The 25115-nt window shown below is 34.8% G+C and overlaps 1 protein-coding gene across 1 annotated transcript in view; it reads right to left on the bottom strand.

Annotated features, from left to right (window-relative positions):
* Nucleotides 1-25115, bottom strand: part of PDE3A (phosphodiesterase 3A) — a 306358-nt gene that overhangs the window by 98496 nt on the left and 182747 nt on the right. Inside the window, exon 2 of the mRNA XM_036865657.1 lies at nt 24872-24922. Within this exon, the coding sequence (XP_036721552.1) occupies nt 24872-24922 (51 nt within the window). The remainder of the gene's footprint in view (nt 1-24871; nt 24923-25115) is intronic.

Raw genomic sequence — 25115 nt, 5'->3', positions numbered from 1 at the left:
TTTCACTGGGCTCCCAAGCACCGCAGTTCATGCCTACTCATGTAGCTTCGCTCTAACAAGCTCTTTTTCTGTGATTCCTTGTTTGGGTAGTTCTTGGGTAATCTGGGGAAAGCTTGTTCCAGTTTCTACTTGATATCATGGGAAGGTTTAATACCTTCCTCCTCTAAAATACTTCTGATATAATGTTAATGTATTTACCGCAGGCTGTGCTTTATTGCAGGGTGCCACCTCCTATTCCCCTACTTTATTTGGGCAAACTCATCTGGTTTAGTTCATAAATTTCCAAATCTCTATCTCTAGTCTGACCCTTTCTCAAGAATTTCACAATCATATGTGCAACTGCCTCTTAAATGGTGATAAATTGAATCCATATCCCCAATCCCCACCAAAATTTGCTCCTCCTCCTGGATTTCCTAGCTCAATGATTGGTTGAATTACACCATACACCTAGTTGCCTCAATTAAAAAAACAGGGTATCCTTTGCCTGTTCTTTAATATATGGATAAATATTTATCAAGCACCGACTATGTGCCAAATATTTTGCTAGGCATTGGGAATACAGCTGTGAACAAAGTATATATGGGTTCAGCCCATTTACAGGTTATAGTCTAGTAGTGAGATAAATGGGTAGATCAAAAATTATTACAAATTGTGGTAAATATTATAAAGGAAACAGAACGCTGTGGTAGTACATAATGGTGAGGTATGGGGAGGGGAGTAGTACCTAATTTAATTTAGAGGAGATTGTGAAAGAAGGCCTTGCTGAGGGCATGACATGACCTTCCTCTGAATTTCTACACTTGGTCCAGCCTGTATTTTATCTGTATTACTGTCATAGGGTCTTAATTTGTCTCCTGCCTCAAGTCTCTTGTTTTCAACTCATCTATTAACTGAGTGCTACAAGAGTGACTTTTAAAGGTGTTGAACAAATGATCTTCTACCTATGTTGCTATTGTAATAATCTTTCTAAATTTGGATCTAATTATATAAGTTCCCAATCCAAGGTCCTTAAAAAGCTTTAGAAAAGTATCATCTAAAAATGCAGGGACCTGTAAGATGTGAACTCCCTCAGTCTCAAGCCACTTCCTGCCTGGAAGTCTTTCCCCTGTTTTACTGAACAATGATTCGGCTAAATATTACACACCTGGCCTTTGCCTGCAAAGTCCTCCACACCCCTTCCCTAATCTGGCCCCTAATCAACTGTCAAGCCAACTCAAATGTAACCTCCTTTCTACCAGGGATCCCCTGACTATTTACATCTTTCTTATAGGCTTCTATCATTCTCAGAGCGTGCTACCAGCAGAGTCCCAATCACAATTCACTCTATATGTTTCATCCATTAGACTAAGAACAGGGCAGTTTCATTTTTGTGTTCCTATTCCTAACGCCTTGCACAGTGTCTGCCATGCAGAAGAGACACAATGTTGAATGAATGACTTAACGAAATGATGAATGATGATGTGTATCTGTTTTTATTTTCAGGTGTGCAAGAATCATGCTTAATCTTGTATTTATAGCACTTAACACAAAACACTCAAAAGACTGTATTCTGAATGAACATTCACAGGAACACTGTATAGATGTGTGCTATAATGATAACGTAAAGATAAGCCTAACAAAAATTACAATAACTAATTGTAAACTCATGTGTGGCTCTAAAATTCATAATGGTAACATAAAGATAAGCCTAACAAAACTTACAATAACTAATTGTAAACTCATGTGTGGCTCTGAAATTCAAAAATCTAAAAGTAGAAACTGGAAAGCATCCATTCATTCCATTTTTATCAACTTCTCCTTTCTTTTATTCCTTTGTATAACTCTGTGTTACTCTTTCTGGGTTGCTGAATCTTGTATTCTAACAACTGAACGCACTCCATTTGAAAAATGAGAAAGTCCACCTGTGACTATAATAACACATGGCTAAGAAAGAATATATAATATTTTCATTATCACTGTCTTTAGATAACTGACAAGGAAATTGTTTTCTGCTAGACAAATTATATTTTTGTGAATTCTCATGAATTGAGCCTACTTAAAATGAAGACTATCTGTCTAATCTCATTTCCACTGGTAAATGACTTCTTAATACCCAGAGTCAGTTCCTCTTTTCTGTTTATTGCTAGTAGAGGATTTAGTCCTTCCACATTATGTAAGACCAAGGCAATCTTTATTTCCTGTTTTCCAGATATCTTAATGCTTCTGCCAAGCTGCTCATCCCTCTGTTTTTAATCAGTTTGTATATAGTACTGTCTTTATTTCAGGATGTTTACATTTTAATTTTAGTCAGTTTTGCAATTTCCTGCTAATCTAACATTCAGTAGGCAACGTAAAAGTTATAATACATGAAATAGTACTCACAATTCAATTAATATATATGACTAATTTTATTCTCAAATTCCTTGCTTCAAAGTGATAGACACTATTTTACTCCAAACCACATTTTAAAAACTTAAAGACCAGTAATGCTGAAATTTAAGCAATTCTCTCAGTAACATTCATTTAATAGATTAGTATAATAAAAAGCTCAAATTAAGATGTGGCATTAGTGTCTAGGTGTGAATTCTTAGATTTGTGAATATATACAAGTGTTGACCTAATTTCTATCATTTTTAAATGCATATGAGTTTAGCTGTACATTAAAAAACCCTTCTCTTCAATCATCAGGTGTGCAAGAAACTAAATGAAATTGTCAGATTAGAATTTGTAATTAGAGATCATTTGTCAGGTCAAATCCAGTACTTTGGGCTTGAAAAAGATAGGAGGGTGAAAGAAAGGAATAGCTTCTCAGTGAAAATTGTATAAACTGCTCATTTTTACAGAAATTTGTGACATGATGTCACTCAGAATAAAGTAGAAAAAGAATGCTTTTCGCATGGATGGAAGTCTGTAAATCACTCCAAACAACCTCAGAGGTTAGTATGTTATATATTAAATTATATAATAGGTTATATATATAAAATATATAAAAAGGATTCCCACTCTCCATCTATGAGGCCACATTATTACCAGAAAACAGCATCAGGTGATTTTTGAAGTTGTCTTTCTTTATTTAAAGTTTATACTTTTGTAATTGTTTATTTAGTCAGAGCTTTACTTTCCTCTCTTGATTTTAATAGGAGCTTTTTTTTTTACCGCTTAATCTTAATTAATTTTATAGCTTAATTTTTAATACATTAGCCCTAATGAAATGGTTAGATAACTATTAAGGAAGCTGAAATTTACTTAATGTAAGTTCACTTTTGTTTGATGCCAAGTAAAAAGGATGTCAATTTATGAAGTCAAAATTCAATTTTAGCAAGGACAACTTAGTCTTCACTTGTTTTGCAAATATAAGACATGCGAGAGTAGTATTCTCATTGACAATACCCAAGAAATATTTTATGGATGATATTATATTCATTCTCATAAACTATTTGAGAAGTAGGCATTCCAAGTGAGACAAATAATTTATCTTCCCTATGTAATCAGAGGTGACTCAATAAATAATACATTAAATGACATTTACAGAAGCTTGGAAGGAGGAGATTTCCATTTTGGAGCTGGGTTATTATGCCATTTCTCGTCTATCAAAGAGATCTGTGTAATGGTAAACTCAAGCTAATCATCTCTTCAGTGGAATAGTTCATAAAGTAGCATCATCTCTCTTTGCCAAAAGATGATTGAGAGATATCTTTCTCTCATTGGGAAAGGACAAGGAAAGACAATGCTACCAATTAATGTAATCGGAATATTTCGACATAGGTGACTGTGTAAGTTGTTTCCCAAGGGAAAATGAGTAGTCTGTATTCTAGGGGATCAGGTGAGAGAGAAGGCCTGGGTCCTTCATGCCACGTAGAGTGATTAACAGGTGGTGGAGGTGGAGGTGGAGGTAGTGATGGTAGCAAATGATGATAATGGTGTTTCAAGCTACCATTTAAATAAGCATATTTATTCCAGATACTCTTTTGATTCAATGCCTTTACAATGTATTGTAGCCACAGAACAACCCTACAAATTAGATATTATCTCATTTTCCAGATTAGAAAATCATGACTGCTAGTGGTTAAATATCACATTACAGCGTCATGTGTTTAATGGTGGCATTGGGATCTTTATGATGTCAAAGATCACTCTATTAACCACCACACCAACCTTTCCATCATGCCAGTTAGGGTGGAATTCTGCAGGACTACACTCTGAAGTTTGTAGTTCCATGAAATTCCAAGCAAATTGAATTATAACCTTTTGCTTTGACAGATGTGCAGCTTTCAGAGATGAGGTATACACCTCCGTGGGCTGCTGTTGGTTAAATTAGAGGTTGTAGCCCTTATAGAGGTCTTCCAGAGTTCATATTCAGAAATAGTTTCTAATCTATCATAAATAAACTAACCTCCTTAACAATCCTGCTGCATACAAGGTAAAGTGGAAAGGTTAGAGCATTGTACAGGCTTGGAGTATTATTACTTCGTGCACTGTACAAAATAAATCTAATTTATGGAAGGCAGGCTTGGCAGCAGAAAATGCAGTGGCATATTTCAGTTGGCTGAAACCACAGTTTTTTGTCAGAAAAGCAATTCTGAAATGTTTATTTCCTGCACATTTATAAGGCTGTTTGGAAAACCCACCACTCAAAGGTCGACCTTTCCATTATTTAAATATTTCTGAGACTCTAAATTTATAACCTCCATCACAATACAGCGCTTATGGTTCTAATGAAAATTCAGGTTTCATAATTCCTTAAATAAAAATGAGTTTATCTGTTTTAAATGATGGTAACTAGTATTGGTATAAAAAGAACTCACTTTCTACCTTACCTGGTAGTGTTTTGATGGCCTCATGACAAATCAGATCTTAAATATATCTTGGTGAGAGGTACTGTAGCCCAGTAGAGTCAAAAGTAGCCCTCTAGAGCCACACAGATGTGGGATGAAATACAACCTTGCCTCTTTCTAGCTCTGACATTTGGCAAATCATATACACTGTTTTGTCTATCTCGTCATTTAGAAATGTGTAATGTGATCCAGAACTCTAGAATACGAGCTTCCTGAGGGGCAAAATCCATCCAGGGAACAGCTTCACCACTAACATGGTAGCCACACAGAGCAGGTGCTCAAAACCTGAGCTGAATAATTATTATTGGCCTTCTAGAATCGTTTTGGAGATTAAAATAAATTATGTGGCTAAAGTACCTAGCACAAGATGTGGCAAAAAGATACATTCAATGAATGTTAGATTCTTTTTGCCATGGTTAACTCAAGATATGTTTTAAATATGTTATTTCAAATCTTTTATCTTTTGTAACAGCAAGCAATGAGAAATTACTTATCGCGTAGGGAAAAATTACCAACAAAGTCAATGAAAAGAAAAGGCACAAGGAATCTCCAGCTCAGCACATTAGCCTAAGATGAACCAAAACCCAAGTTTGGAAGAGATGCAGGATCGACATTTTGACTGGTAATGACTGATTAGTACCAATCAATATAACATCGGGGGTGAGGGGGAGATATTAAATATTGACATTTCTGAATTTTGTATTTCATGCATTTTACAAAGATACTTCTAAGTAAAGCACGAATACACACTTAAACTACAGAACTGGAGTTTAGCAGCCATGATAGTAAATAGTTTTGTCTGAAACACTAAAATCACTTGCATATCTTATATATAAATGACTTGTCTGCTCAAGTAGTTATTCTTTCAAAAGATATTTATTATTCCGTGCTATGTGATAGAGTATTATATATTTCTATGTTCCTCCATAAATTTTAACAAAGAACCTTAAGAACTCCAAGTATGCAATCGATGCAGAAGGAAAATAGGGGAAAATGCAGAAAGAAGGACATTATTAATCTTTAGATAAATGTAGATTTAGTACTAGATAAAGATAAAGTTTCACAACACTTGAATCATTTATTTTTGGGTGGAAAGATTGGGTTTTATTTGGGAGTTTAGTGAAATGTTCTAAGCTAATAAAATATGCTGTTTAACTTTTTAAGATAATTTTGTAACTCCATAAAAATCATTCTAGAACTTTGTCTGTAAAGTTTTTTTCATCCCAGGTCATATTTTTGTTCAAAATTAACATTAAAATTAACCTAAGAAAATGCTTAAGAAGTAAGTTAAGCAAGTTTACCATAGACTTGATTTCCATTACTTTCTAGGTTTCTTGTTTTTAAAGGCATTTCAATTCTCCTTCTCTAATATAACTCCTGTTGAAAATCTTTATAGAACAAAAAGGTTATTCAGACCTTGTTACAGTAGTAGCGCTACAATTTGGTAAATCTCATCACCATGTATAATCAGTAATAAGATATCTTTTTAAAGTTCAGCCTCTGTTAGAACAATTCTCATTTCTTCAAAAATACGCTTTCCTGAATACTGATTGGAACTCCAGTTATCCCCAGATTAAAGCAAGGCCACACCACAGCCAACCTTTGAAGTAGGTTAAATGAAAGTTCTGTGTGCTCTGATTTTACGCTGTACACCTCATTCACTCATTCATTGATTCAGCATTTCTTAAACAACTTCTGAGTGGCAGTCACTGTGGAAGATTCAAACAAGGCATAGTTCCTGAATATGAGAAGTTTGAGTCTGGAGGGAAATTCTGCATAGTTTTCTAAGTTCTATGATAAATACATGACGGATGAAAATGTATTATGGGAGCATAGTTAATGCTTAAATAAGGGTTGGTACTCAAAGTTTCAACTGTATTGAAGAGGGATTTAACAAGATTAAGAAAAGGTATTTAAATTACAGGCAGAGAAAACATGCTTGTAAAAGTACAGAAAGGTGGAATAACATGACGCCATCCAAGGCACAGGAAATGTGATCTATTTTGGAGAGAAAAGGAAGATGTTAGGAGAGAGCTAGAAGTCAAAAAATAACAGACTTTGTGGCCTTTTCCTGAGAGTTAATCGGGTGACACAATCAAGTTTAGGTCTTAGAATAATCATTCTGTGATGAGTGTAGAAGTAGATTTAGAGGGCTAAATAGGGTCACGTGTGCAGCTGTGCATGTTGTACACTGCACACCCCCAGGGGGCATCACTCATGTAGACTGCACTGTGAATGACTCTCCTTGTGGTTGTGTAACTTACTGCCCTGATGCCGGAAGAGAAACCAGTATCAATCCTCAGTATTAACCCCCTGTCTTTCAACTCCAGTACCATCATTTCTTTCCCCTTACAATCTCATCAAACATTCTTCTCATTATGCTTCATTCATACCAATAAATGGCCAATATCAATTTAAAAAAAATGTAAGCTCCCACAATCTGTAGATGAACAAGCAAGGAGTAGCAGAGAAATTTAGCTCTAATTCTCAAATTTCAGGCAGGCGTGAGACAAAGGAGATTATTTTAGGCACTGAAATCCACTCACCATTCGTTCCAACTCCTTTAAGTCAATGGTATAATAATATGGGCACTCTTCATATCACCTGAGAAACTTCCTAAGAGGAAGATTTCCTAGGTTCATCTAAAACTTGTCAAACAGAATCTCTCATAAACTCTCTAGGTGATACTGAATGGATATTACTAATCCAAGGGAGAAACTGCTTTAAAATTGCTCCCCCAAGTGGAAGTGACGACTCGACTCTACAGAATACAGTCCAGACCTGAGCTTAAAACTTATGGTATGCCTAGGTTTGGAAATTTCCATCAAATGAAGAGCATAATTATAGGATTCTTTTCTGAGGCACACTAATTTAGGAGACTGGGATTTCAGCATCTCTGGACTACTCATCACTGTTCAGAAACAAACAGGAAACCCACCATATGAAGTTCGTTCATCTACTCTAATAGAAACTGTTCTATGTAACAATTATTTAAACGACTTCATATTCAGGAAAACAATTACCTTATTTCTAAATCAATTTGAATCGGCTGAAATTTGTATTTCTTTGTTGTATTCAATCAAAATCTTGATTCAAACAAAATCACTTGTGCTCTATCCATTTGTTCAAATGGTATCTTATAGGACTAAAAAGAGAAGAAAAAAAAGAACTCACACTTCCTTCTATATCCATCACTTCTGGTGATTTGAGAAAATACACCTTTTCTCCCACACTGTTTCTGAATTTTCTGATCTTCTGTGTGAGTGCATCAGCTTTCAATACTCCTCTTGAAATCTGGCGTTCAGAATTGAAAGCAACACCGCAGGTGTCATCTGGCCAGTATAGATTTTGTTGAATTAATCCTGCTCTGTCTGCCAAAACTACCGTTGCTAATGAAGCCCAAGGTTGCACTTGCTGTTAGAAAAGCCTTACAATGTTGGGCTTGAAGTCAACCCAAATCTTTAAGCCTTTTTCTTCATTTGTTTATAAACAAATATGCAGGCACTTTCCATACTGGAATTTAATTAAAATTTTATGTGTAAAATTGCATTTCCTCCTCTTCAGCTTAATCTCATTAATTTAGTATTCTAACTGGAGTTTAATGAGAATACATTCTATACCCTTATTTTGTCATTCACACATTAACTACATATCCCATTTTTTAACGCCAAAATGTAAATGCATCCTTTTGCCTATATTAATCATTGAAAAAATCTGAAGATAAGGTGTTGCCTTAGGAGGTTTTAATGTTCTTATTTTATTCTTTGATTCTACTCTGCAAAAACTATTCTACTGTATATGGAAATATGACAGCCTTTTTGTCATATATGAAAAAAAGAAAAGATGAATACACCATCTGTAACCCTAACTCCCACATAAATGATTAAACTTTTAAAATAAAAATATAGACAACATCTTTACCTTTTAAGCTGCTAAAATAACCATTAAATCTTTATATAAAATCTATAGAAAGTAACACTGTTAGAAGACATTGTAGCAGTAGAAAATAACATCAGTTTCCAATTTTATAGTTTTTACACATGAAGTTAATTTTAAGAAGTTGATCTGGTGACCCATTACAGGGGTGATTTTCTAAAACATGATTTTACAAAATGTTAAGTCTGGTTACGAAAGCAAATCTATTTGGAATAGAATATTTAATGTTCATAAAATTTCTTGTATTCTTTTCTTAATCTCTCCAAAGAGATAATGATTTTATTTTGAATACAGGGCATGCTTATGACTACACTTAGGGATTTATGCTAACATATTTTTGGATACATATTAAATAGTATAGCGGTCATATACCAGCTTGTTCCAAATGATATTAAAGTAGATATTACTTGATTACATATTTATCAATGTACTCTGATAAACAAACAAAATGCATCTTGCTTGCCTCCTTGAAAAACTAATCTTGCCCGTATTTCTTTTCATATTCTCTAATTCTTTCCCATATCTAAACTAATTTTTTCCATATTCTGTAAATTCCCACATGGTCAAATACTATGAAGTGAATTTATCTAAACACGTATCTGTTAATGAGAAAAAAACTGTATACATTATGAAAAAGTCCTATAAAAATATTTCTAAGCAATCATCTATCAATTAGAATTTTTGAATCAAATATAGAGTTCAAGGCCAGTGTGGCTCCTCTCTCCCCTCCCCCTAGACTTTTTAAATGCAGGAGTGATCATGTCTCAGGCAGCACAGAGATCTGAAATTTATATAAGGACTTTAATAGAAACTTACGACACATGATCTGACCAGGCTTTTCACTATTTTTTTGCCATTTATTTGGCTTAAAACCAATGGAACAAACTGAACTTGGCATTGCTACTTCTGTTCAAAAAGAAGAAAAATATATAATTTTACTAGTTCTTATGTTTTGGTTTTGGCACCGTGGCTTTTGTTTATGGAAAAACACAGGAGAGTAAAATGCATCATTTTAACTTCACATGATAAATAATCATACCAAACTGAAATTTCCTTAAAAAGCATTTGTTCCTTTTTTTTCTTTCTTCTTATTACCATGCAGACTGTTACTAATTCAGTGCAAGCTTGAAAAAAGAAATAATATTAATATCGTCTTTAAATTACATTATAGATTTAAATGCATGAGAATGTGGTTTTTGTACACTGTTCACTGTACTTTGCTGCATGTTTGAAATAATTTATAATACAAAAAGAGAGAAAGGCGTCGACTATTTGATATTTAATGTAACACAGCATCTCATATGTTCTAACTAAGCACATAGTATGTATAATACACTGTTCATTCTGGGAAAAATGTTCACTTCCTATACTGCATCTACCAATTAAAATTTTCATGATCACCAGCACATAAAATGGTGAAAACAGAATTTCCTTTAAACACTGGAATGTCAGAGATATTACTCATATTCCTATTTTTCCTTATTAGTATTTGGCAGAAATTCACTCTAGCTAAAACTAGTTATCATTTTAAAGTAGCTAATAATATCCATAAAGCACTTATCAAGAAGAAAACAAAATTGTCCTAGGATTAGATTTCACAAGCGTACTTGGTACACTGGAATATTTATTTTAAAAAGTCATACAAAGGCCTAAAAATGCAATAAACATGCATCATACTGTCACGTTTTTCAAGAACCAGAGAACTGTCAACCTCCCAAATCATGATGTTCAAAATCGAAGGACTTTCATGTATGTTTCTGACCTTCTCAACACGGCTGCAACGTCACGTCCTTATCTTGCTTTATGAAATGGTCTTTGCTCTATTTACTAACCCTGTTTCCCTTGGGTCTCTTTGTATCATCTTTGATAGACAACTTCTTTCCATTTCTCTGCTCGCAATCCTTTGAGAACTAGATCTTTTACATCTGTTTGTACTTCTTTAACTTTCTGACTGATCACATTGGCTTACTTTTTTTCTTTTAATTTTATTTATTTATTTCACATTGGTTTACTTTTGAAATTTCTACTCCATTTGTCTCACCTACAATCTCCTCTTTTTTTTTCCCTCCTCAACTTTTTTTCTAATTGCTCTTTTAAGTGTGTATCACAGACACAGTGTAAACAACTATCTGTAGTTTGGGGGTTAAAAGGACTTGAAAAGAAAAGAATACTGTTACAAAATTCTAAAATGGAAATAGTTGTAGAAATCCAAGTGTGACCTGTCACCAGAAGTATTTAACCATCATGCCACAAAATTCAGCAAGGAAATTATTTTGATTCAAGTTTGATAACCTGCAGATTTCCAATAAGAACAAACTTGAACTTGTAACACTCGAGTTTTCCAGGAATTGATCATTACATAAGGCATCACCACAAAAGCAAAAACAAAATAAAACAAACAAAACCGCCCCCTATGATCTGGAAAATCAAACATGACAAGAAGCTTCTTTTTTATGACCTTCCTCACCTCACCTTCACTTCCTGCTCTACCTGATGGTTTGCTTTAGTCAAATATAACCTCGTCTTAGGTTTTTGTCTCCTATGAAAATCTAATGATATTCAGCACTATCTTTTTTTTTTTTTTAACATCTTTATTGAAGTATAATTGCCTTACAATGGTGTGTTAGCTTCTGCTTTATAACAAAGTGAATCAGTTATACACATACAATATGTTCCCATATCTCTCCCCTCTTGCATCTCCCTCCCTCCCACCCTCCCCATCCCACGCCTCTAGGTGGTCACAAAGCACCGAGCTGATCTCCCTGTGCTGTGCGGCTGCTTCCCACTAGCTATCTATTTTACATTTGGTAGTGTATATATGTCCATGACACTCTCTTACCCTGTCACATCTCACCCACCCCCTCCCCATATCCTCAAGTCCGTTCTCTAGTAGGTCTGTGTCTTTATTCCCGTCTTGCCACTAGGTTCTTCATGGCTTTTTTTTTTTTTTTCCTTAGATTTCGTATATATGTGTTAGCATACTGTATTTGTTTTTCTCTTTCTGACTTACTTCACTCTGTACGACAGACTCTAACTCCATCCACCTCATTACAAATACCTCCATTTCATTTCTTTTTATGGCTGAGTAATATTCCATTGTATATATGTGCCACATCTTCTTTATCCATTCATCTGTCGATGGACATTTAGGTTGCTTCCATGTCCTGGCTATTGTAAATAGAGCTGCAATGAACATTTTGGTACGTGACTCTTTTTGAACTATGGTTTTCTCAGGGTATATGCCCAGTAGTGGGATTGCTGGGTCGTTTGGTAGTTCTATTTGTAGTTTTTTAAGGAACCTCCATACTGTTCTCCATAGTGGCTGTATCAATTTACATTCCCACCAACAGTGCAAGAGTGTTCCCTTTCCTCCACACCCTCTCCAGCATTTATTGTTTCTAGATTTTTTGATGATGGCCATTCTGATCAGCGTGAGATGATATCTCATTGTAGTTTTGATTTGCATTTCTCTAATGATTAATGATGTTGAGCATTCTTTCATGTGTCTGTTGGCAATCTGTATATCTTCTTTGGAGAAATGTCTATTTAGGTCTTCTGCCCATTTTTGGATTGGGTTGTTCGTTTTTTTGTTATTGAGCTGCATGAGCTGCTTGTAAATCTTGGAGATTAATCCTTTGTCAGTTGCTTCATTTGCAAATATTTTCTCCCATTCTGAGGGTTGTCTTTTGGTCTTGTTTATGGTTTCCTTTGCTGTGCAAAAGCTTTTAAGTTTCATTAGGTCCCATTTGTTTATTTGTGTTCTTATTTCCATTTCTCTGGGAGCTGGGTCAAAAAGAATCTTGCTGTGATGTATGTCATAGAGTGTTCTGCCTATGTTTTCCTCTAAGAGTTTGATAGTGTCTGGCCTTACACTTAGGTCTTTAATCCATTTTGAGTTTATTTTTGTGCATGGTGTCAGGGAGTGTTCTAATTTCATACTTTTACATGTATCTGTCCAATTTTCCCAGCACCACTTATTGAAGAGGCTGTCTTTTCTCCACTGTATAGCACTCTTTTTTCATCAGTTTTATCTAAGAAGTAGAGTAAAATTTTAAAACTCCACCCCCTAAACTTCCCTTTTAAAGTATGTTTTCACAATTAATAAAGAATAAGATCTAACTCTACGTCAGAGATTGCATAAAATCCCCCAGCATGAAATAAAATTATTTCCCTCTGTCAGGTACTTCAATTCAAAGATAAAATGGACAGTTCTCAAACTCGCATATCTTTCTTCTGTTATTCCAGCCAAGTGGAAGGCAAAACGTTAGAGCTGCAAGTCAGTTTCCAAAAAGTCTGTATTTACTTTATAGGAACTCACAAGCAAAAATACTTGCATTAATTAATGAATTTTCTAAATGTTTACACCAAGATATCTAAAAAAAAAATACAGAACATAATAACAGCGGAAAATGCAAAAATGGTCAGAAACTATCCGTAGCTTAAAGTGTCAGGTATTATTATACTTACTTCCTTCAAAGTATGATTTCATAATTCAGTAAATTTGATTGTTGCTTAAGCTGTTTACAGCTCCTGCAGATAAATAGCTGTCGTCTACAGCTGCTTACTTCATTTCTTTGTTTTGTTTCATATAATGTACCAGAAGGTTCTGATTTGGCAAAAACAAGCATAAGGCAGTGCACATGTCGGATGAATGATGTCCACGGTTCCCAAGATAAGAGGGTCATTCAATAAGTATTAAACAACATGTCTAGTAATCTATAAACATGGGAGGAAAAAGCATAAATGCCAGTGGCAATTTTCCCTTTTATTTCTGTGGACTTGTTTGATTCCTGTTCACTGATGTCCTTTTAGAGAGACCAAGGCTTTAATAAAGAGTGACTTACTCAAGGTCATCCATCTGTTCACCAGAAACATATGCTCTGCACAACCACTGCCTGGACAGAGCCACACCCTCTCAGGCTGCTCCCCTGACACTTGAATGCTTAAGTGTGGAAAGAGTGCATTTTCTTCCTCCTAGTTTTCTAGGACATGATTCTACTGTGAGTAATACTTCACAATGAAATGACTATGATTTTTTAAATTGCTATTTGTTAGACTTAAAGATGGAACCTGGGGAGGCTGGGGTTAGCAGATGTAAGCTTTTGTATACAGAATGGATAAACAACAAGGTCCTACTGTCTAGCACAGAGAACTATATTCAATATCCTATGATAAACCATAATGGAAAAGAATATTTAAAAAAGAATGTATATATATATATATGTAACTGAATCACTTTGCTGTACAGCAGTAATTAACACCCCATTGTAAATCAACTATACTTTAATTTTAAAAAAGGAACCTGAAAGCTTGAAAGCATATATACTTGAAGAAGCGTCTTCCCATTTTCCTATATGTCATGTTGAAACGAATCAGTAAATATCTATTTATTCTCTTCGATATGCATGGTGAAGAGATTATGCCATAATCTCAATACTAGTTCTCAACCAGAAGCAATTTTGCCTCCCAAGGAACACTTGGCAAGGTCTGGAAGCATTTTTCCTTATCACAACTAGAGGGCGGGGAGTCTGCCACTGGCATCTACTGGGGAGAGACCAGAGATGCTGGAGAAGTAATAAACTACTGGGTTGACTTGTTAAAGAGAAACACCATTTTCCTTTCTCTGAACAAAAACAAAGAAAAATGTCTCTGCGTCCTTTTGACACCATGGATGTTGTGGACATTTCCAAAATTATCCCTACCAGGACAAACTTTCTAAGACTGTGCCTTGTAAAGTTTCTCAATGCAAATTAAAGACATAACACTAAACTCTAACTAGACCAAAGCAATTTCACAGAATGAAGGGGACGGTAGCTAAAGGGTAAAATTTAAAACATCTAGAGGAGGGTTTAATGGACAAGATGGGTGTGAAATACTCATCTTTGTTTTATTTCATATAATGTACCAGCAATTTCTGATTTAACAGAAACAAGCATAACGCAGTGCACATGTCATGTGAACGATGTCCAGTCTTCAAGATAAGAGGGTCATTCAATAAGTACTAAACAAGCAGGTCCTTTCCTGCCACTAACGTACGTGAGGACAAGGCCAGTCCTAACATGTATAGGGCCCAGGCAAATATTTGGTGTGGGGCCCTGTCCACATAAACAAAATTCAAACAAATTTCACAACACGACAATAAAAACAAAAGACAAAAAACTTTCCTTGGAGGGTTGACAAAAAATGAAATTATTATTGGAACAATTTCTAAACCAGTGGCAACAGTTAGTAGATTAATATATGGAAAAGTGAAAAAGGAGAAGGAAATGCAAATTAAAAAACACTCTCTTTGCAGAAAAAGTAACATGGGCAGCCAGCTTCATCTAGGGCATGAATTATCCTCGGTAACACATTAGGCATTTGGGTGACGTAATAATGAACTCCCAACCTGCTCACATTAATCCCTTGGAATAAATTATGGAGAAATCTGGATGACAGTCTTTCTAAAATGTATTACATGGAGTTAACTTTAATAAATTTATATAGCATTATTCCAGGTATGCCTGGAAGGCATTTAAATTACTCTCACACTCTCTTTTATCAAAAACAAATGATTTAACCTAGAAAGAATTGATCTGTTACCAAATTAGAGCACTAGGAGGCAAATGTTTAGGTTCATGAACTTTAGTAGCTATTATTAACAGATCCATTCTCTTGAATAACCAAGTAGACAAGATACTGACTGATAATAACTTCCAATCGAAATTCATCCTTGAGACTGACTATAATCCCGCAAGAGCTAACTGATGTAGATAGATGCTGCTTATTCTAGAAGTTTTATAGTTTGGAGCTTCTAGCATGTGGTAGATAATTAAAGCCATGCTACTAAAGAGGACACAGATCATTTTTAATTTTTAAAATTATTTTTTAAAAATTGTATTCGGGACTTTCCTGGTGGCACAGTGGTTAAGAATCCGCCTCCCAAAGCAGGGACACGGGTTTGAGCACTGGTCTGGGAAGATCTCACATGCCGCAGAGCAACTAAGCCCGTGTGCCACAACGACTGAGCCTGCACTCTAGAGCCCGAGAGCCACAACCACTGAGCCCGCGTGCCACAACTACTGAAGCCTGTGCGCCTAGAGCCCATGCTCTGCAACAAGAGAAGGCACCGCAGTGAGAAGCCCGTGCACCGCAACCAAGAGTAGCCCCTGCTCACTGCAACTAGAGAAAGCCCATGCACAGCAACGAAGACCCAACGCAGCCCAAAATAAAATAAATAAGTAAATAAAATTTTTTAAAAATAGATTTAAAAATTGTATTCAATTTATTTAAACTAAAAAAAATTAAAACAGTTCACCCATTTCTCACACTCCCCACCCCTTGCAGCCATCAGTCTGTTCTCTGTATCTATGAGCTTTTTATTTATTTTTTTTAGATTCCACATATAAGAGAGAGCATATGGTATTTGTCTTTCTGTGCCTGCCTTATTTCACTTAGTGTAATGCCTTCAAGGTCCATCTAAGTTGTCACACATGGCGAGATTTCATTCTTTTTTATGGTTGAATAATATTCCATTGTGTATATATACCACATCTTCTTTATCCATTCATCCACTGATGGACACTTAGGTTGTTTCCATATCTTAGCTATTGAAAACAATGCTGCAATGAACATGGGGGTGCATGTATCTTTTTCAGTTAGTGTTTTCATTTTCTTTGAATAAATACCCAGAAGTGGAAATTGCTGGATCATATGGTGGTTCTATTTTTAATTTATGGAAAACCACTGTCTTCCACAGTGGTTGTACTAATTTACATTCCCACCAACAGTGCACAAGGGTTTCCTTTTTCCACATCCTCACCAACACTTGATATTTGTTGTCTTTTTGATAAGTCATTCTAACAGGTACGAGGAGATAACTCTGTGGTCTTGATTTGCATTTCCCTGATGATTAATGATGTTGAGCATCTTTTCATGTACCTGCTGGCCATCTGTCTGTCTTCTTTGGAAAAATGTCTATTCACATCTTCTACCCATTTTTAAATCAAATTGTTTTTGTCTTGCTATTGAGCTGTATAAGCTCTTTATATATTTTGGATGCTAGCCCCTTATTAGATATGTGATTTGCAAATATCTTCCCCTATTCAGTAGGTTGACTTTTCATTTTGTTTTTGGTTTCCTTTGCTGTGGAGAAGCTTTTTCGTTTGATAGTTCTGCTTGTTTATTTTTGCTTTTGTTGCTTTTGCTTTTGGTGACAGATTAAAAAAAATCATTACCACAACCTATGTTGAGAAGGTTACCACTTATCTTTTCCTCTAGAGTTTTATGGTTTCAGGTCTTACGTTCAAGTCTTTAATCCACTTTGCGTTAATGTTTGTATATTGTGTAAGATAGTGGTCCAGTTTTATGTGTTTGCATGCTGTGGTCCAATTTTTCCCAACACCATTTATTGAGGAGACTGTCCTGTTCTCTTTGTATATTCCTGGCTCCTTTGTCATAAATATATGTGTGGGTTTATTTCTGGGCTCTCTACTGTGTTCCATTGATCTATATGTCTGTTTTTATGATAATACTATAGTGTTTTGATTACTTTATCTTTGTAATATAGTTTGAAATCAGGGAGTGTGATGTCTCAAGCTTTATTCTTCTTTCTCAAGATTGCTTGGCTATTTGGAGTCTTTCATAGTTCCATACAAATTTTAGGAGTGTTTGTTCTATCCTCTGAAAAATACTATTGGAATTTTGATAGGGATTGCATTGAATCTGTAGATTGCTTTTGGGTATTATGGACATTTTAACAATATTAATTCTTCCAATCCATGGGCACAGAATATCTTTCTATTTCTTTGTGTCCTCTTCAATTTCTTTCATTAATGTCTTGTTATTTTTAATATTCAGTTCTTTCACCTCCTTGGTTAAATGTATTCTTAGGTATTTTATTCTTTTTGATGCAATTGTAAATGGGATTGTTTTCTTTATTTCTTTTTCTGACACTTCATTATTAGTGTAAAGAAACACAACAGCTTTTTGTGTACTGGTTTTATACTCTGCAAATTTAATGGGTTTGTTTCTTAGTTCTAACAGTTTTTTGATGGGGTCTTTAGGGTTTTCTATAACTGATATCATGTCATCTGCAAATAGTGATAGTTTTACTTCTTACTTTCCAATTTGGATGCCTTCTGTTTCTTTTTTTTTTTTTTTTTGCCTAATTGTTCTGGCTAGAACTTTCAGTACTATGTTGAATAAAAGTGGAGAGAGTGGGCATCCTTGTCATGTTCCTGTTCTTAGAGAAAAAGCTGACACAGTACAATGTCCACTGTGAGCTTGTCATATACGGCCTTTAGTATGTTAAGACACGTTCCCTCTATACCCATATTGTTGAGAGTTTTCATCATAAATGGATGTTGAATTTTGTCAAGTTCTTTTCTGCATTTATTGAGATGACCATAAGATTCCTATCCTTTATTTTGTTAATGTGGTGTGTCACACTGACTGATTTGCAGATTTGAACCATTGTTGCTTTTCTGGAATAAATCCCACTCGATCATGGTGTATGATCATTTTAATGTATTGTTGAATTCAGTTTACTAATATTCTGTTGAGGATTGTTGCACCTATGTTCATCAGGGATATTGACTTTTAACTTCCTTTTCTTGTAGTGTCCTTGTCTGGTTTTGGTATCAAGGTAATGGTGGCCTTATAAAATGAGTTCAGAAGTGTTCCCACCTTTTACATTTTTTGGAAGAGTCTGAGAAGGATTGGTGGTAATTAGTGCTAATATTTAGTAGAATTCACCAGTGAAACCTTCTGGTCCTGGTCTTTTCTTTATTGGTCCTGGTCTTTTCTTTGTTGGAAGGTTTTTAATTACATATTCAATCCCCTTACTTATTATTGATCTGTTCAGATTTTCTGTTTCTTCATGATTCAGTCTTGGTAGATTGTATGTTTCTAGGAATTTATCCATTTCTTCTAAGTTGCCCAATTTGTTGGCATATAACTATTGATAGTCTCCTATGATCCTTTGTGTTTCTGTGGTATTGGTCGTAACATCTCCTCTTTCATTTCTGATTTTTATCAATTTGAGTCCTCTCTCTTTTTTTCTCGGTGAGCCTAGCTAAAGGTTTGTCAATTTTATCTTTTCAAAGAACCAGATCTTAGTTTCACTGATCTTTTCTATTGCTTTTTTAGTCTCTATTTCATTTATTTCTGTCTATTCTTTATCATCTTTTCCTTCTACTAACTTGGGTCTTCATTTTTTCTTCCTTTCCTAGTTCTTTGACATGTAAAGTTAGATTGAGACTTTTCCTGTTTCTTGAGGTAGGCATTTATCTCTATTAACTTCCCTCTTAGAACCGCTTTTGCTACATCCCATAAATTTTAACGTGTTATATTTTCATTTTCATTTCATTTTAAGCATACCAATAGCCCAGTGCCATCTATTACCTTTTTTCCCACCAGAATATTCAGTTAATTTCTTGTATTGTAATACAATACTCTAATGACTTAGAAACATACAATCCAGAATTTCATTGTCTAAGAAAATACCTAAATTATCTGAAGACTAGATAGATCACATGTAAGCTGTTTCTTCAATAAGTGGTCTTAAGTGTAATTGATAAAACTTGGCTGGTAGTATATATACATTAATATATATGTTAATATACACACACACACTAAATGACTACAGAATCTGCTAGTCTCTAGTGATAAATAGTTTAGTATATCAATAATATACTAAATACTAAAGAACTGGCTAGTCTCTAACTATTGATAAATATGGGCCTGCTGGTTCCTAGCACGTTAAAGTGTTAGGAAGTTCGCAAATTCACAAATTAATCTTTTCCCACAGACCCTTAGCTAAGTGATAAGTAAATTATTGGCTCCTTCAATGCCCTTCAACTACTTTTAAGCTTTCAAAGGAGAGCAATTTTCTATTGTTTCTCTTAACTTCCCACTGAAAAACTTTTCTTCAAGAATTCAGAGGAAAGAAAAAGTAAAAAACATAATTGCCTTCTGAGAATTTTATCCCCTGACTTCGTTTGGTATTACTGGAAATGCTGCCAGAGAAAAGAGTTCTGCCTGCTGCTGGAAGTTTATTTATCATTTAGCATCTTCCCTAGTTTGGATGATCTACTATTTGAGACCACATACTTTAAAAAAAAAAAAAACAAAGAAGAAAATATCAGCCTGAAAGCTGTGAGCTGACAAATTATGTCACAGAATTATTGAGTAAAGAGTAAATAAATCAATTTTAATTAAATTCTTACTGAGCTTGAAGAGTTACATGCAATTAAGTGTTGGAATTTACTTGAAGTAAGATACGTATTTTTCTATATAAATATTTGATATGAAAGGTACACCTTATCATCTGTGATAATGCACATATAATTTTGGAAGATGACATCAAAGTTGAGAAAATCTTTTATTTAGCAAGCATGTAGGAGGAAAGCCAGGAGAAGTTTAACTCTATCCTGGTAATGATGAATGCCCTCAATATGAGCTGATCATTTTTATCCTCTGAGTTAAGGCTGCCTTTAGGTAAAACTATATACTTCCTTCCTGAAGGCCAAAGTCATTTAGTTCATTTTTGACTCCTCGAAGGATAAAAACAGTTCCTGACATATATTGGTGTTTTTTGCATTAAAGTAAAATACGTTAAAATTTGTCTTGCAGGATACCCACTCACATCTGTCAAAGCCCACTGCTTTCTACCAGGTATGTTCACACATCAAGTCAGTCCCGTTTTTGGAAATCTAAAACAAATGTACTCCATATATTTTCTACCATTCAAGGTTTTCCACTATAATATCCCCAAGTTTATGTACCCTTTCTCTAGCAAGAAAACTGAAGTCATTAGGCTCAAAGTATTTCTTTCATTTTTGTGCTATCTGTCCCTATTTCTTCTCTCCTTTTCTGGTATAGATGTGCCTACTTTCTTTCCAAAACTTCTTCATTTGTGCTTTTTGGTGGATCTATCCAGTAGTTCATTTGAGAACATGGTCAGTTTTTCTGAACTAGGGTGAATGGCGGAGTCTAGGGTGGGAACTGGTGGAGTGTGAGAGAAACACATAAACAGGTGTCAAAGGGACCAGCCCAAAGGACGACACTGGGAGAAATTGCATTCCCTTCCCTGGACTACACTATTTTCTCAGTCCTTAAATAGGTCACTATTGAGAATTTTCAGTGTTTTCTTCTCTCTATTGATTCTCTTTCTTTGCCATTAATAGTTATTAAGACATACATCCCACCTTAGCATAAAAATAAATTTTCCTCACTTCTGTTGCCACCTCTTTCTCTTGTTTTATTGAAGTATAGTTGATTTACAATGTTAATTTCTGCTGTACAGCAAAGTGATTCAGTTTTATATATATATATATATATATGTATACGCACACATTCTTTTTTATATTCTTTTCTATTATGGTTTATCATAGGATACTGAATATAGTTCCCTGAGCTATACAGTAGGAACTTGTTGTTTGTCACCTCTTTCTTAATTCTACTTTTCTTTTAAAACAAAACTCCTCCAAGAGACCTTTCCACTATCTCACACTAATTCTCTTCTTAATTTCTGTATTCTGCTTTCCACCTCTTCTTGACCAAAAGTGCATTCTCAGAGTTCACTAATGCCCTGCTCATCACTACATCCAAAAGCATTTCCTCCTTTTTTTGTTTTCTTGAAACTTTGGTTGTGGTCTCAGCCTTCTTCGGAGTGTAACTTGACAGTATACTCACTACTTTGGGTTCTGCATTACTTCTTCCTCTGGTCTCTAGTGAGCCCATGTACATGCTTTAACTCCCTCCCCAGGCTCCTCCCAGCCCTTACACTGAGTCTCCCTCAAGAATGAGCCTTTCTTCTGTTTTTCTCTTTTAATATCCTTCTTCTGGAATCCATTGCCTGATGTAGTTTGATTATCACACGAATGATTGGCATTCCCTAACTGACATCTTCTGCTTTCATCTGGCTACAGAGCCCAGAACGGCACCTCAAGTATTTGTCTGAAATTCCCTTTTGGAATTGTCATCTTCACTTCTCTCTTAACACTTCTAACACTAAACTCATCATCTTCCCTGTGAACTGGCCTGTGTTACTGGGACTCATTCTTCTTTTTTTTTCCCAAAAAAATTGATGTATATTTGACTTAAAATATCTTAATTTCAGGTGTAAAACATAGTGATTTGATATTTTTATAGATTATGCACTATATGAAGTTATTATAATATCATTGACTATATTCCCTTTGCTGTGCATTACATCCCTATGACTTATTTTTTTTATAACTGGTAGCAGGGACCTCTTAGTCCCCTTCACCTGTTTCTCCCATATCTCTTCTACCCTCCCCTCTGGAGACCACTAATTTGTTTTCTGTATCTTTGAATTTGTTTCTGTTTTGTTATACATGTTCATTTGTTTTGTCTTTTAAATTCAACATATAAGTGAAAACATACAGCATTTGTCTTTCTCTGACTTTGTTTCATTAGCATAATATTGAAGTACTGGATTACAAATTCTTAACCCTCCTTACTTCCTCCTCATACCTGATCAATAAAGAATGACATTCCCTGGATCATTCTTTCACAGTAGTTCCTGCAACAGTCCCTAGGCAGTAAGTGTTTATAAAGCAGTTATAAAGAAAATTCACAGAAATCCAAACAATCCCACACTTTACCAGTTCAGACTTTTCCTCAAGCTTTTCCCTTTCCCTCTTTGCACTTCTGAAACCTTACTACCCAACCTTGAAGGCTCACCTCAGATACCACCAAATTTCCCAGTTCCACTAGGCATAAATAAATACTCTGTCCCACCTAAACTCTTATCACACTTTGTTTATATACTTAATTTTACATCTACCACTCTGCCTTATATGCAAATTACCTACTCAAGTATTGCTCTATTTCCAACCATACCTTGTAAGCTCTTGCAATGCAGTAAACTTGTCACTCAGTTTTTCTTCAGTGAGACCTACCACAGTGCTATCCACATAGTAAGTGCTTAAAAACCTGTCTTCAATTAAACAAAATTGAGATGGGATTTGAGTAAGGCCTTGTGGTAGTCGTAAAATATTTAGAGATCTGTGTTCAAATGCAGTTTGTCTGAGATTCCTTTCAAACGGCCGAAAGGCTTTAGACATATTGTCCAAGGAAATGGTAGCAAGATAAGAAGGGATCAATCATCTAAAACATAAATATACTGTCTTCCCCACCCCATCCCCCCACCCCCCTGCAGTGGGGAATCAGAATTAGATAAGAGGTTACTACTTTTGTGCTTAATTGATTTATCTGGAATTTCCAAAGAATAAAGTATTCTGTTGTAATTGTTATCGTTTTTATTTTTTGGTGTGTGTTTTTGCTTTTGACATTGACAATTTTTTTTTTTATCTGAGTTGAGGGTCAAGGGTGAGACAAAGGTATACTCCATTTCAAATGCTTATTTAGCTAGTTGAGAGGTTCAGGAAAGACCTTGATGCTGATAACGGTAGTTCATGCAAGAACTTTCTAGTGCCTTTGCTTTTCAGAATTATCTCAAGCTTCTAAATATAATCAAACTTTATTTATGAAAATATTTTTCATGTGTATGTAGAATTCTGAAGTTTCCTAGCTATGTGCAATAGCTGGAATTCTAAAAATTTTCATTCTGGGATTTTTTTATGTTTAAAGTTAACATAAACAACGCTGTGCCTTTATGACATTATATTTCAATTTCTAATGACAGAGTGACCAATCCAAACTTGAAGATAAATTATATCCAAATAGGTTATATGGCGAGTATATTATATATTTTTTCAACAAATTTTATAAACTAACACTACATTACTTTGAAAGGACATCAAGTTGCTTGGTGTGTTCTAAGTCAAAATGTCTTTGGTGGCAATAATCAGAAACCACAGAGTTTCTTACTGGTGCTCATCTTTACTTTTGATTGGTCTAGAATTACAAAGCATCCACCATGCATTAATTTCATCATTTCATTGCCAATCTTGCCGAAAATTCTGAGTTAAAATAGTAAATGTGTACAGAGGGAGAGTTGCCAGAGAAAATGGAGACAAGGAAGTGACAGTGAGGGAGAATGAGGCATAAATCCTTTTGGATAATCCTAATTTAATTGGACTGGTTTATATTATCTACTAATCAAATTGATAATGGACAAAAATAAAACCACAGCTATTAAACTCTCCACTAAAAACAACTGACTGACTTGGTTGTATTTTCCTAGTGACCAAAATGAAACTGTTGTCCGTGCAATCTTAATGACAGCACAGGTCACGTCAGCTTGGTAAAACACTTGGGAGACGCTCACATTTCACAGTGATCTTTCATATACAGTATCGCACAGTAAACTCTCTCTTAACCATATTTTTTAGTGGCAAATAAAACATGTGAGCAGCAAAGATTAAAATGTTCCACCCACTTAATTTTTTATTTAGCATGTTTACAGTCAGGTAAGCACAGGCTGCTAAGAGAGAAATGACTTTTACATTTCTCCACAAAATACCCTAGGAGGAGAGACAATTTTCTTAGTGTAAAACTCAGCCTTTATTCTGTCAGGCGAAGTAATTATGGAAGCAAAACAAATCCACATTGTCTAATTAGGTCATTAAAAAGCATAAATGCGTCATGGAAGCTTTTCTCCTTGCCTAAGACATAAAATAAGACAATGAGAACAGTCTGGTAATATAGAAAGTTTTATAATTTGTTTCTTTTCCAAAATAATAGGTCCTTTCATCTTTCTATTTCCCTAAGATGAAGACAGTTCATTTAGAGACAAATCTCTGTAATTAGTTCAGGGTTTACTCTCATTATATTTCAAAATATTTAACCAAAACCAGGAAGGTAGAGAGAAGAAGAAAATACATAGAAAAATTTTCAAAGGAAGGAAATAAAATCAAGAGAGTAGGTTGCTGATCAAACTGTATTCTGCAGAGACAAGATGAATATAAAATCTACATTCATATAAACACAACCAGTCTGGGATACCAGAAAGCTCTTCAGAGGAATATACTGGCATCTGCCTTTGGGATTTGAAACCTGACTTTAATTACAGCTAACTTAAATAAAAACAAATGGCATGATTCTTTTGTCTCTTCCTCTCTCTCATTATTATTATTTCATGAGTTTTAGAAAACTCATGGCTCAAAGTGTTAAGAAACAAAATGCAAAAAAGGAAAGGAAAAGAAACCTACCTGCGATCCTCTTGGCCCTCGTTTGTGGTCCCATTCTGAATGCCCCATGAGCTGTAAGATAATATAATAATGACAGTAAATTAAATGATACTTATTTTACATGGCAACTATTTCTACTCTTTCTTTTAAAGAATAATGAGGCTTTTGAAATCTATGTTTTAATAGTAGAGTATTATATTGACCTCATGAGTAAATTAACATACCTGAAGTAATACACTTCTGGTTTGATAGCTAATAGTTCAAC

Source organism: Balaenoptera musculus, chromosome 10 (assembly GCF_009873245.2).
Source record: "Balaenoptera musculus isolate JJ_BM4_2016_0621 chromosome 10, mBalMus1.pri.v3, whole genome shotgun sequence".
Taxonomy (NCBI): domain Eukaryota; kingdom Metazoa; phylum Chordata; class Mammalia; order Artiodactyla; family Balaenopteridae; genus Balaenoptera; species Balaenoptera musculus.
Note: the sequence above shows the minus strand (reverse complement) of the source record. Positions and strands in the feature narration are given on the sequence as shown.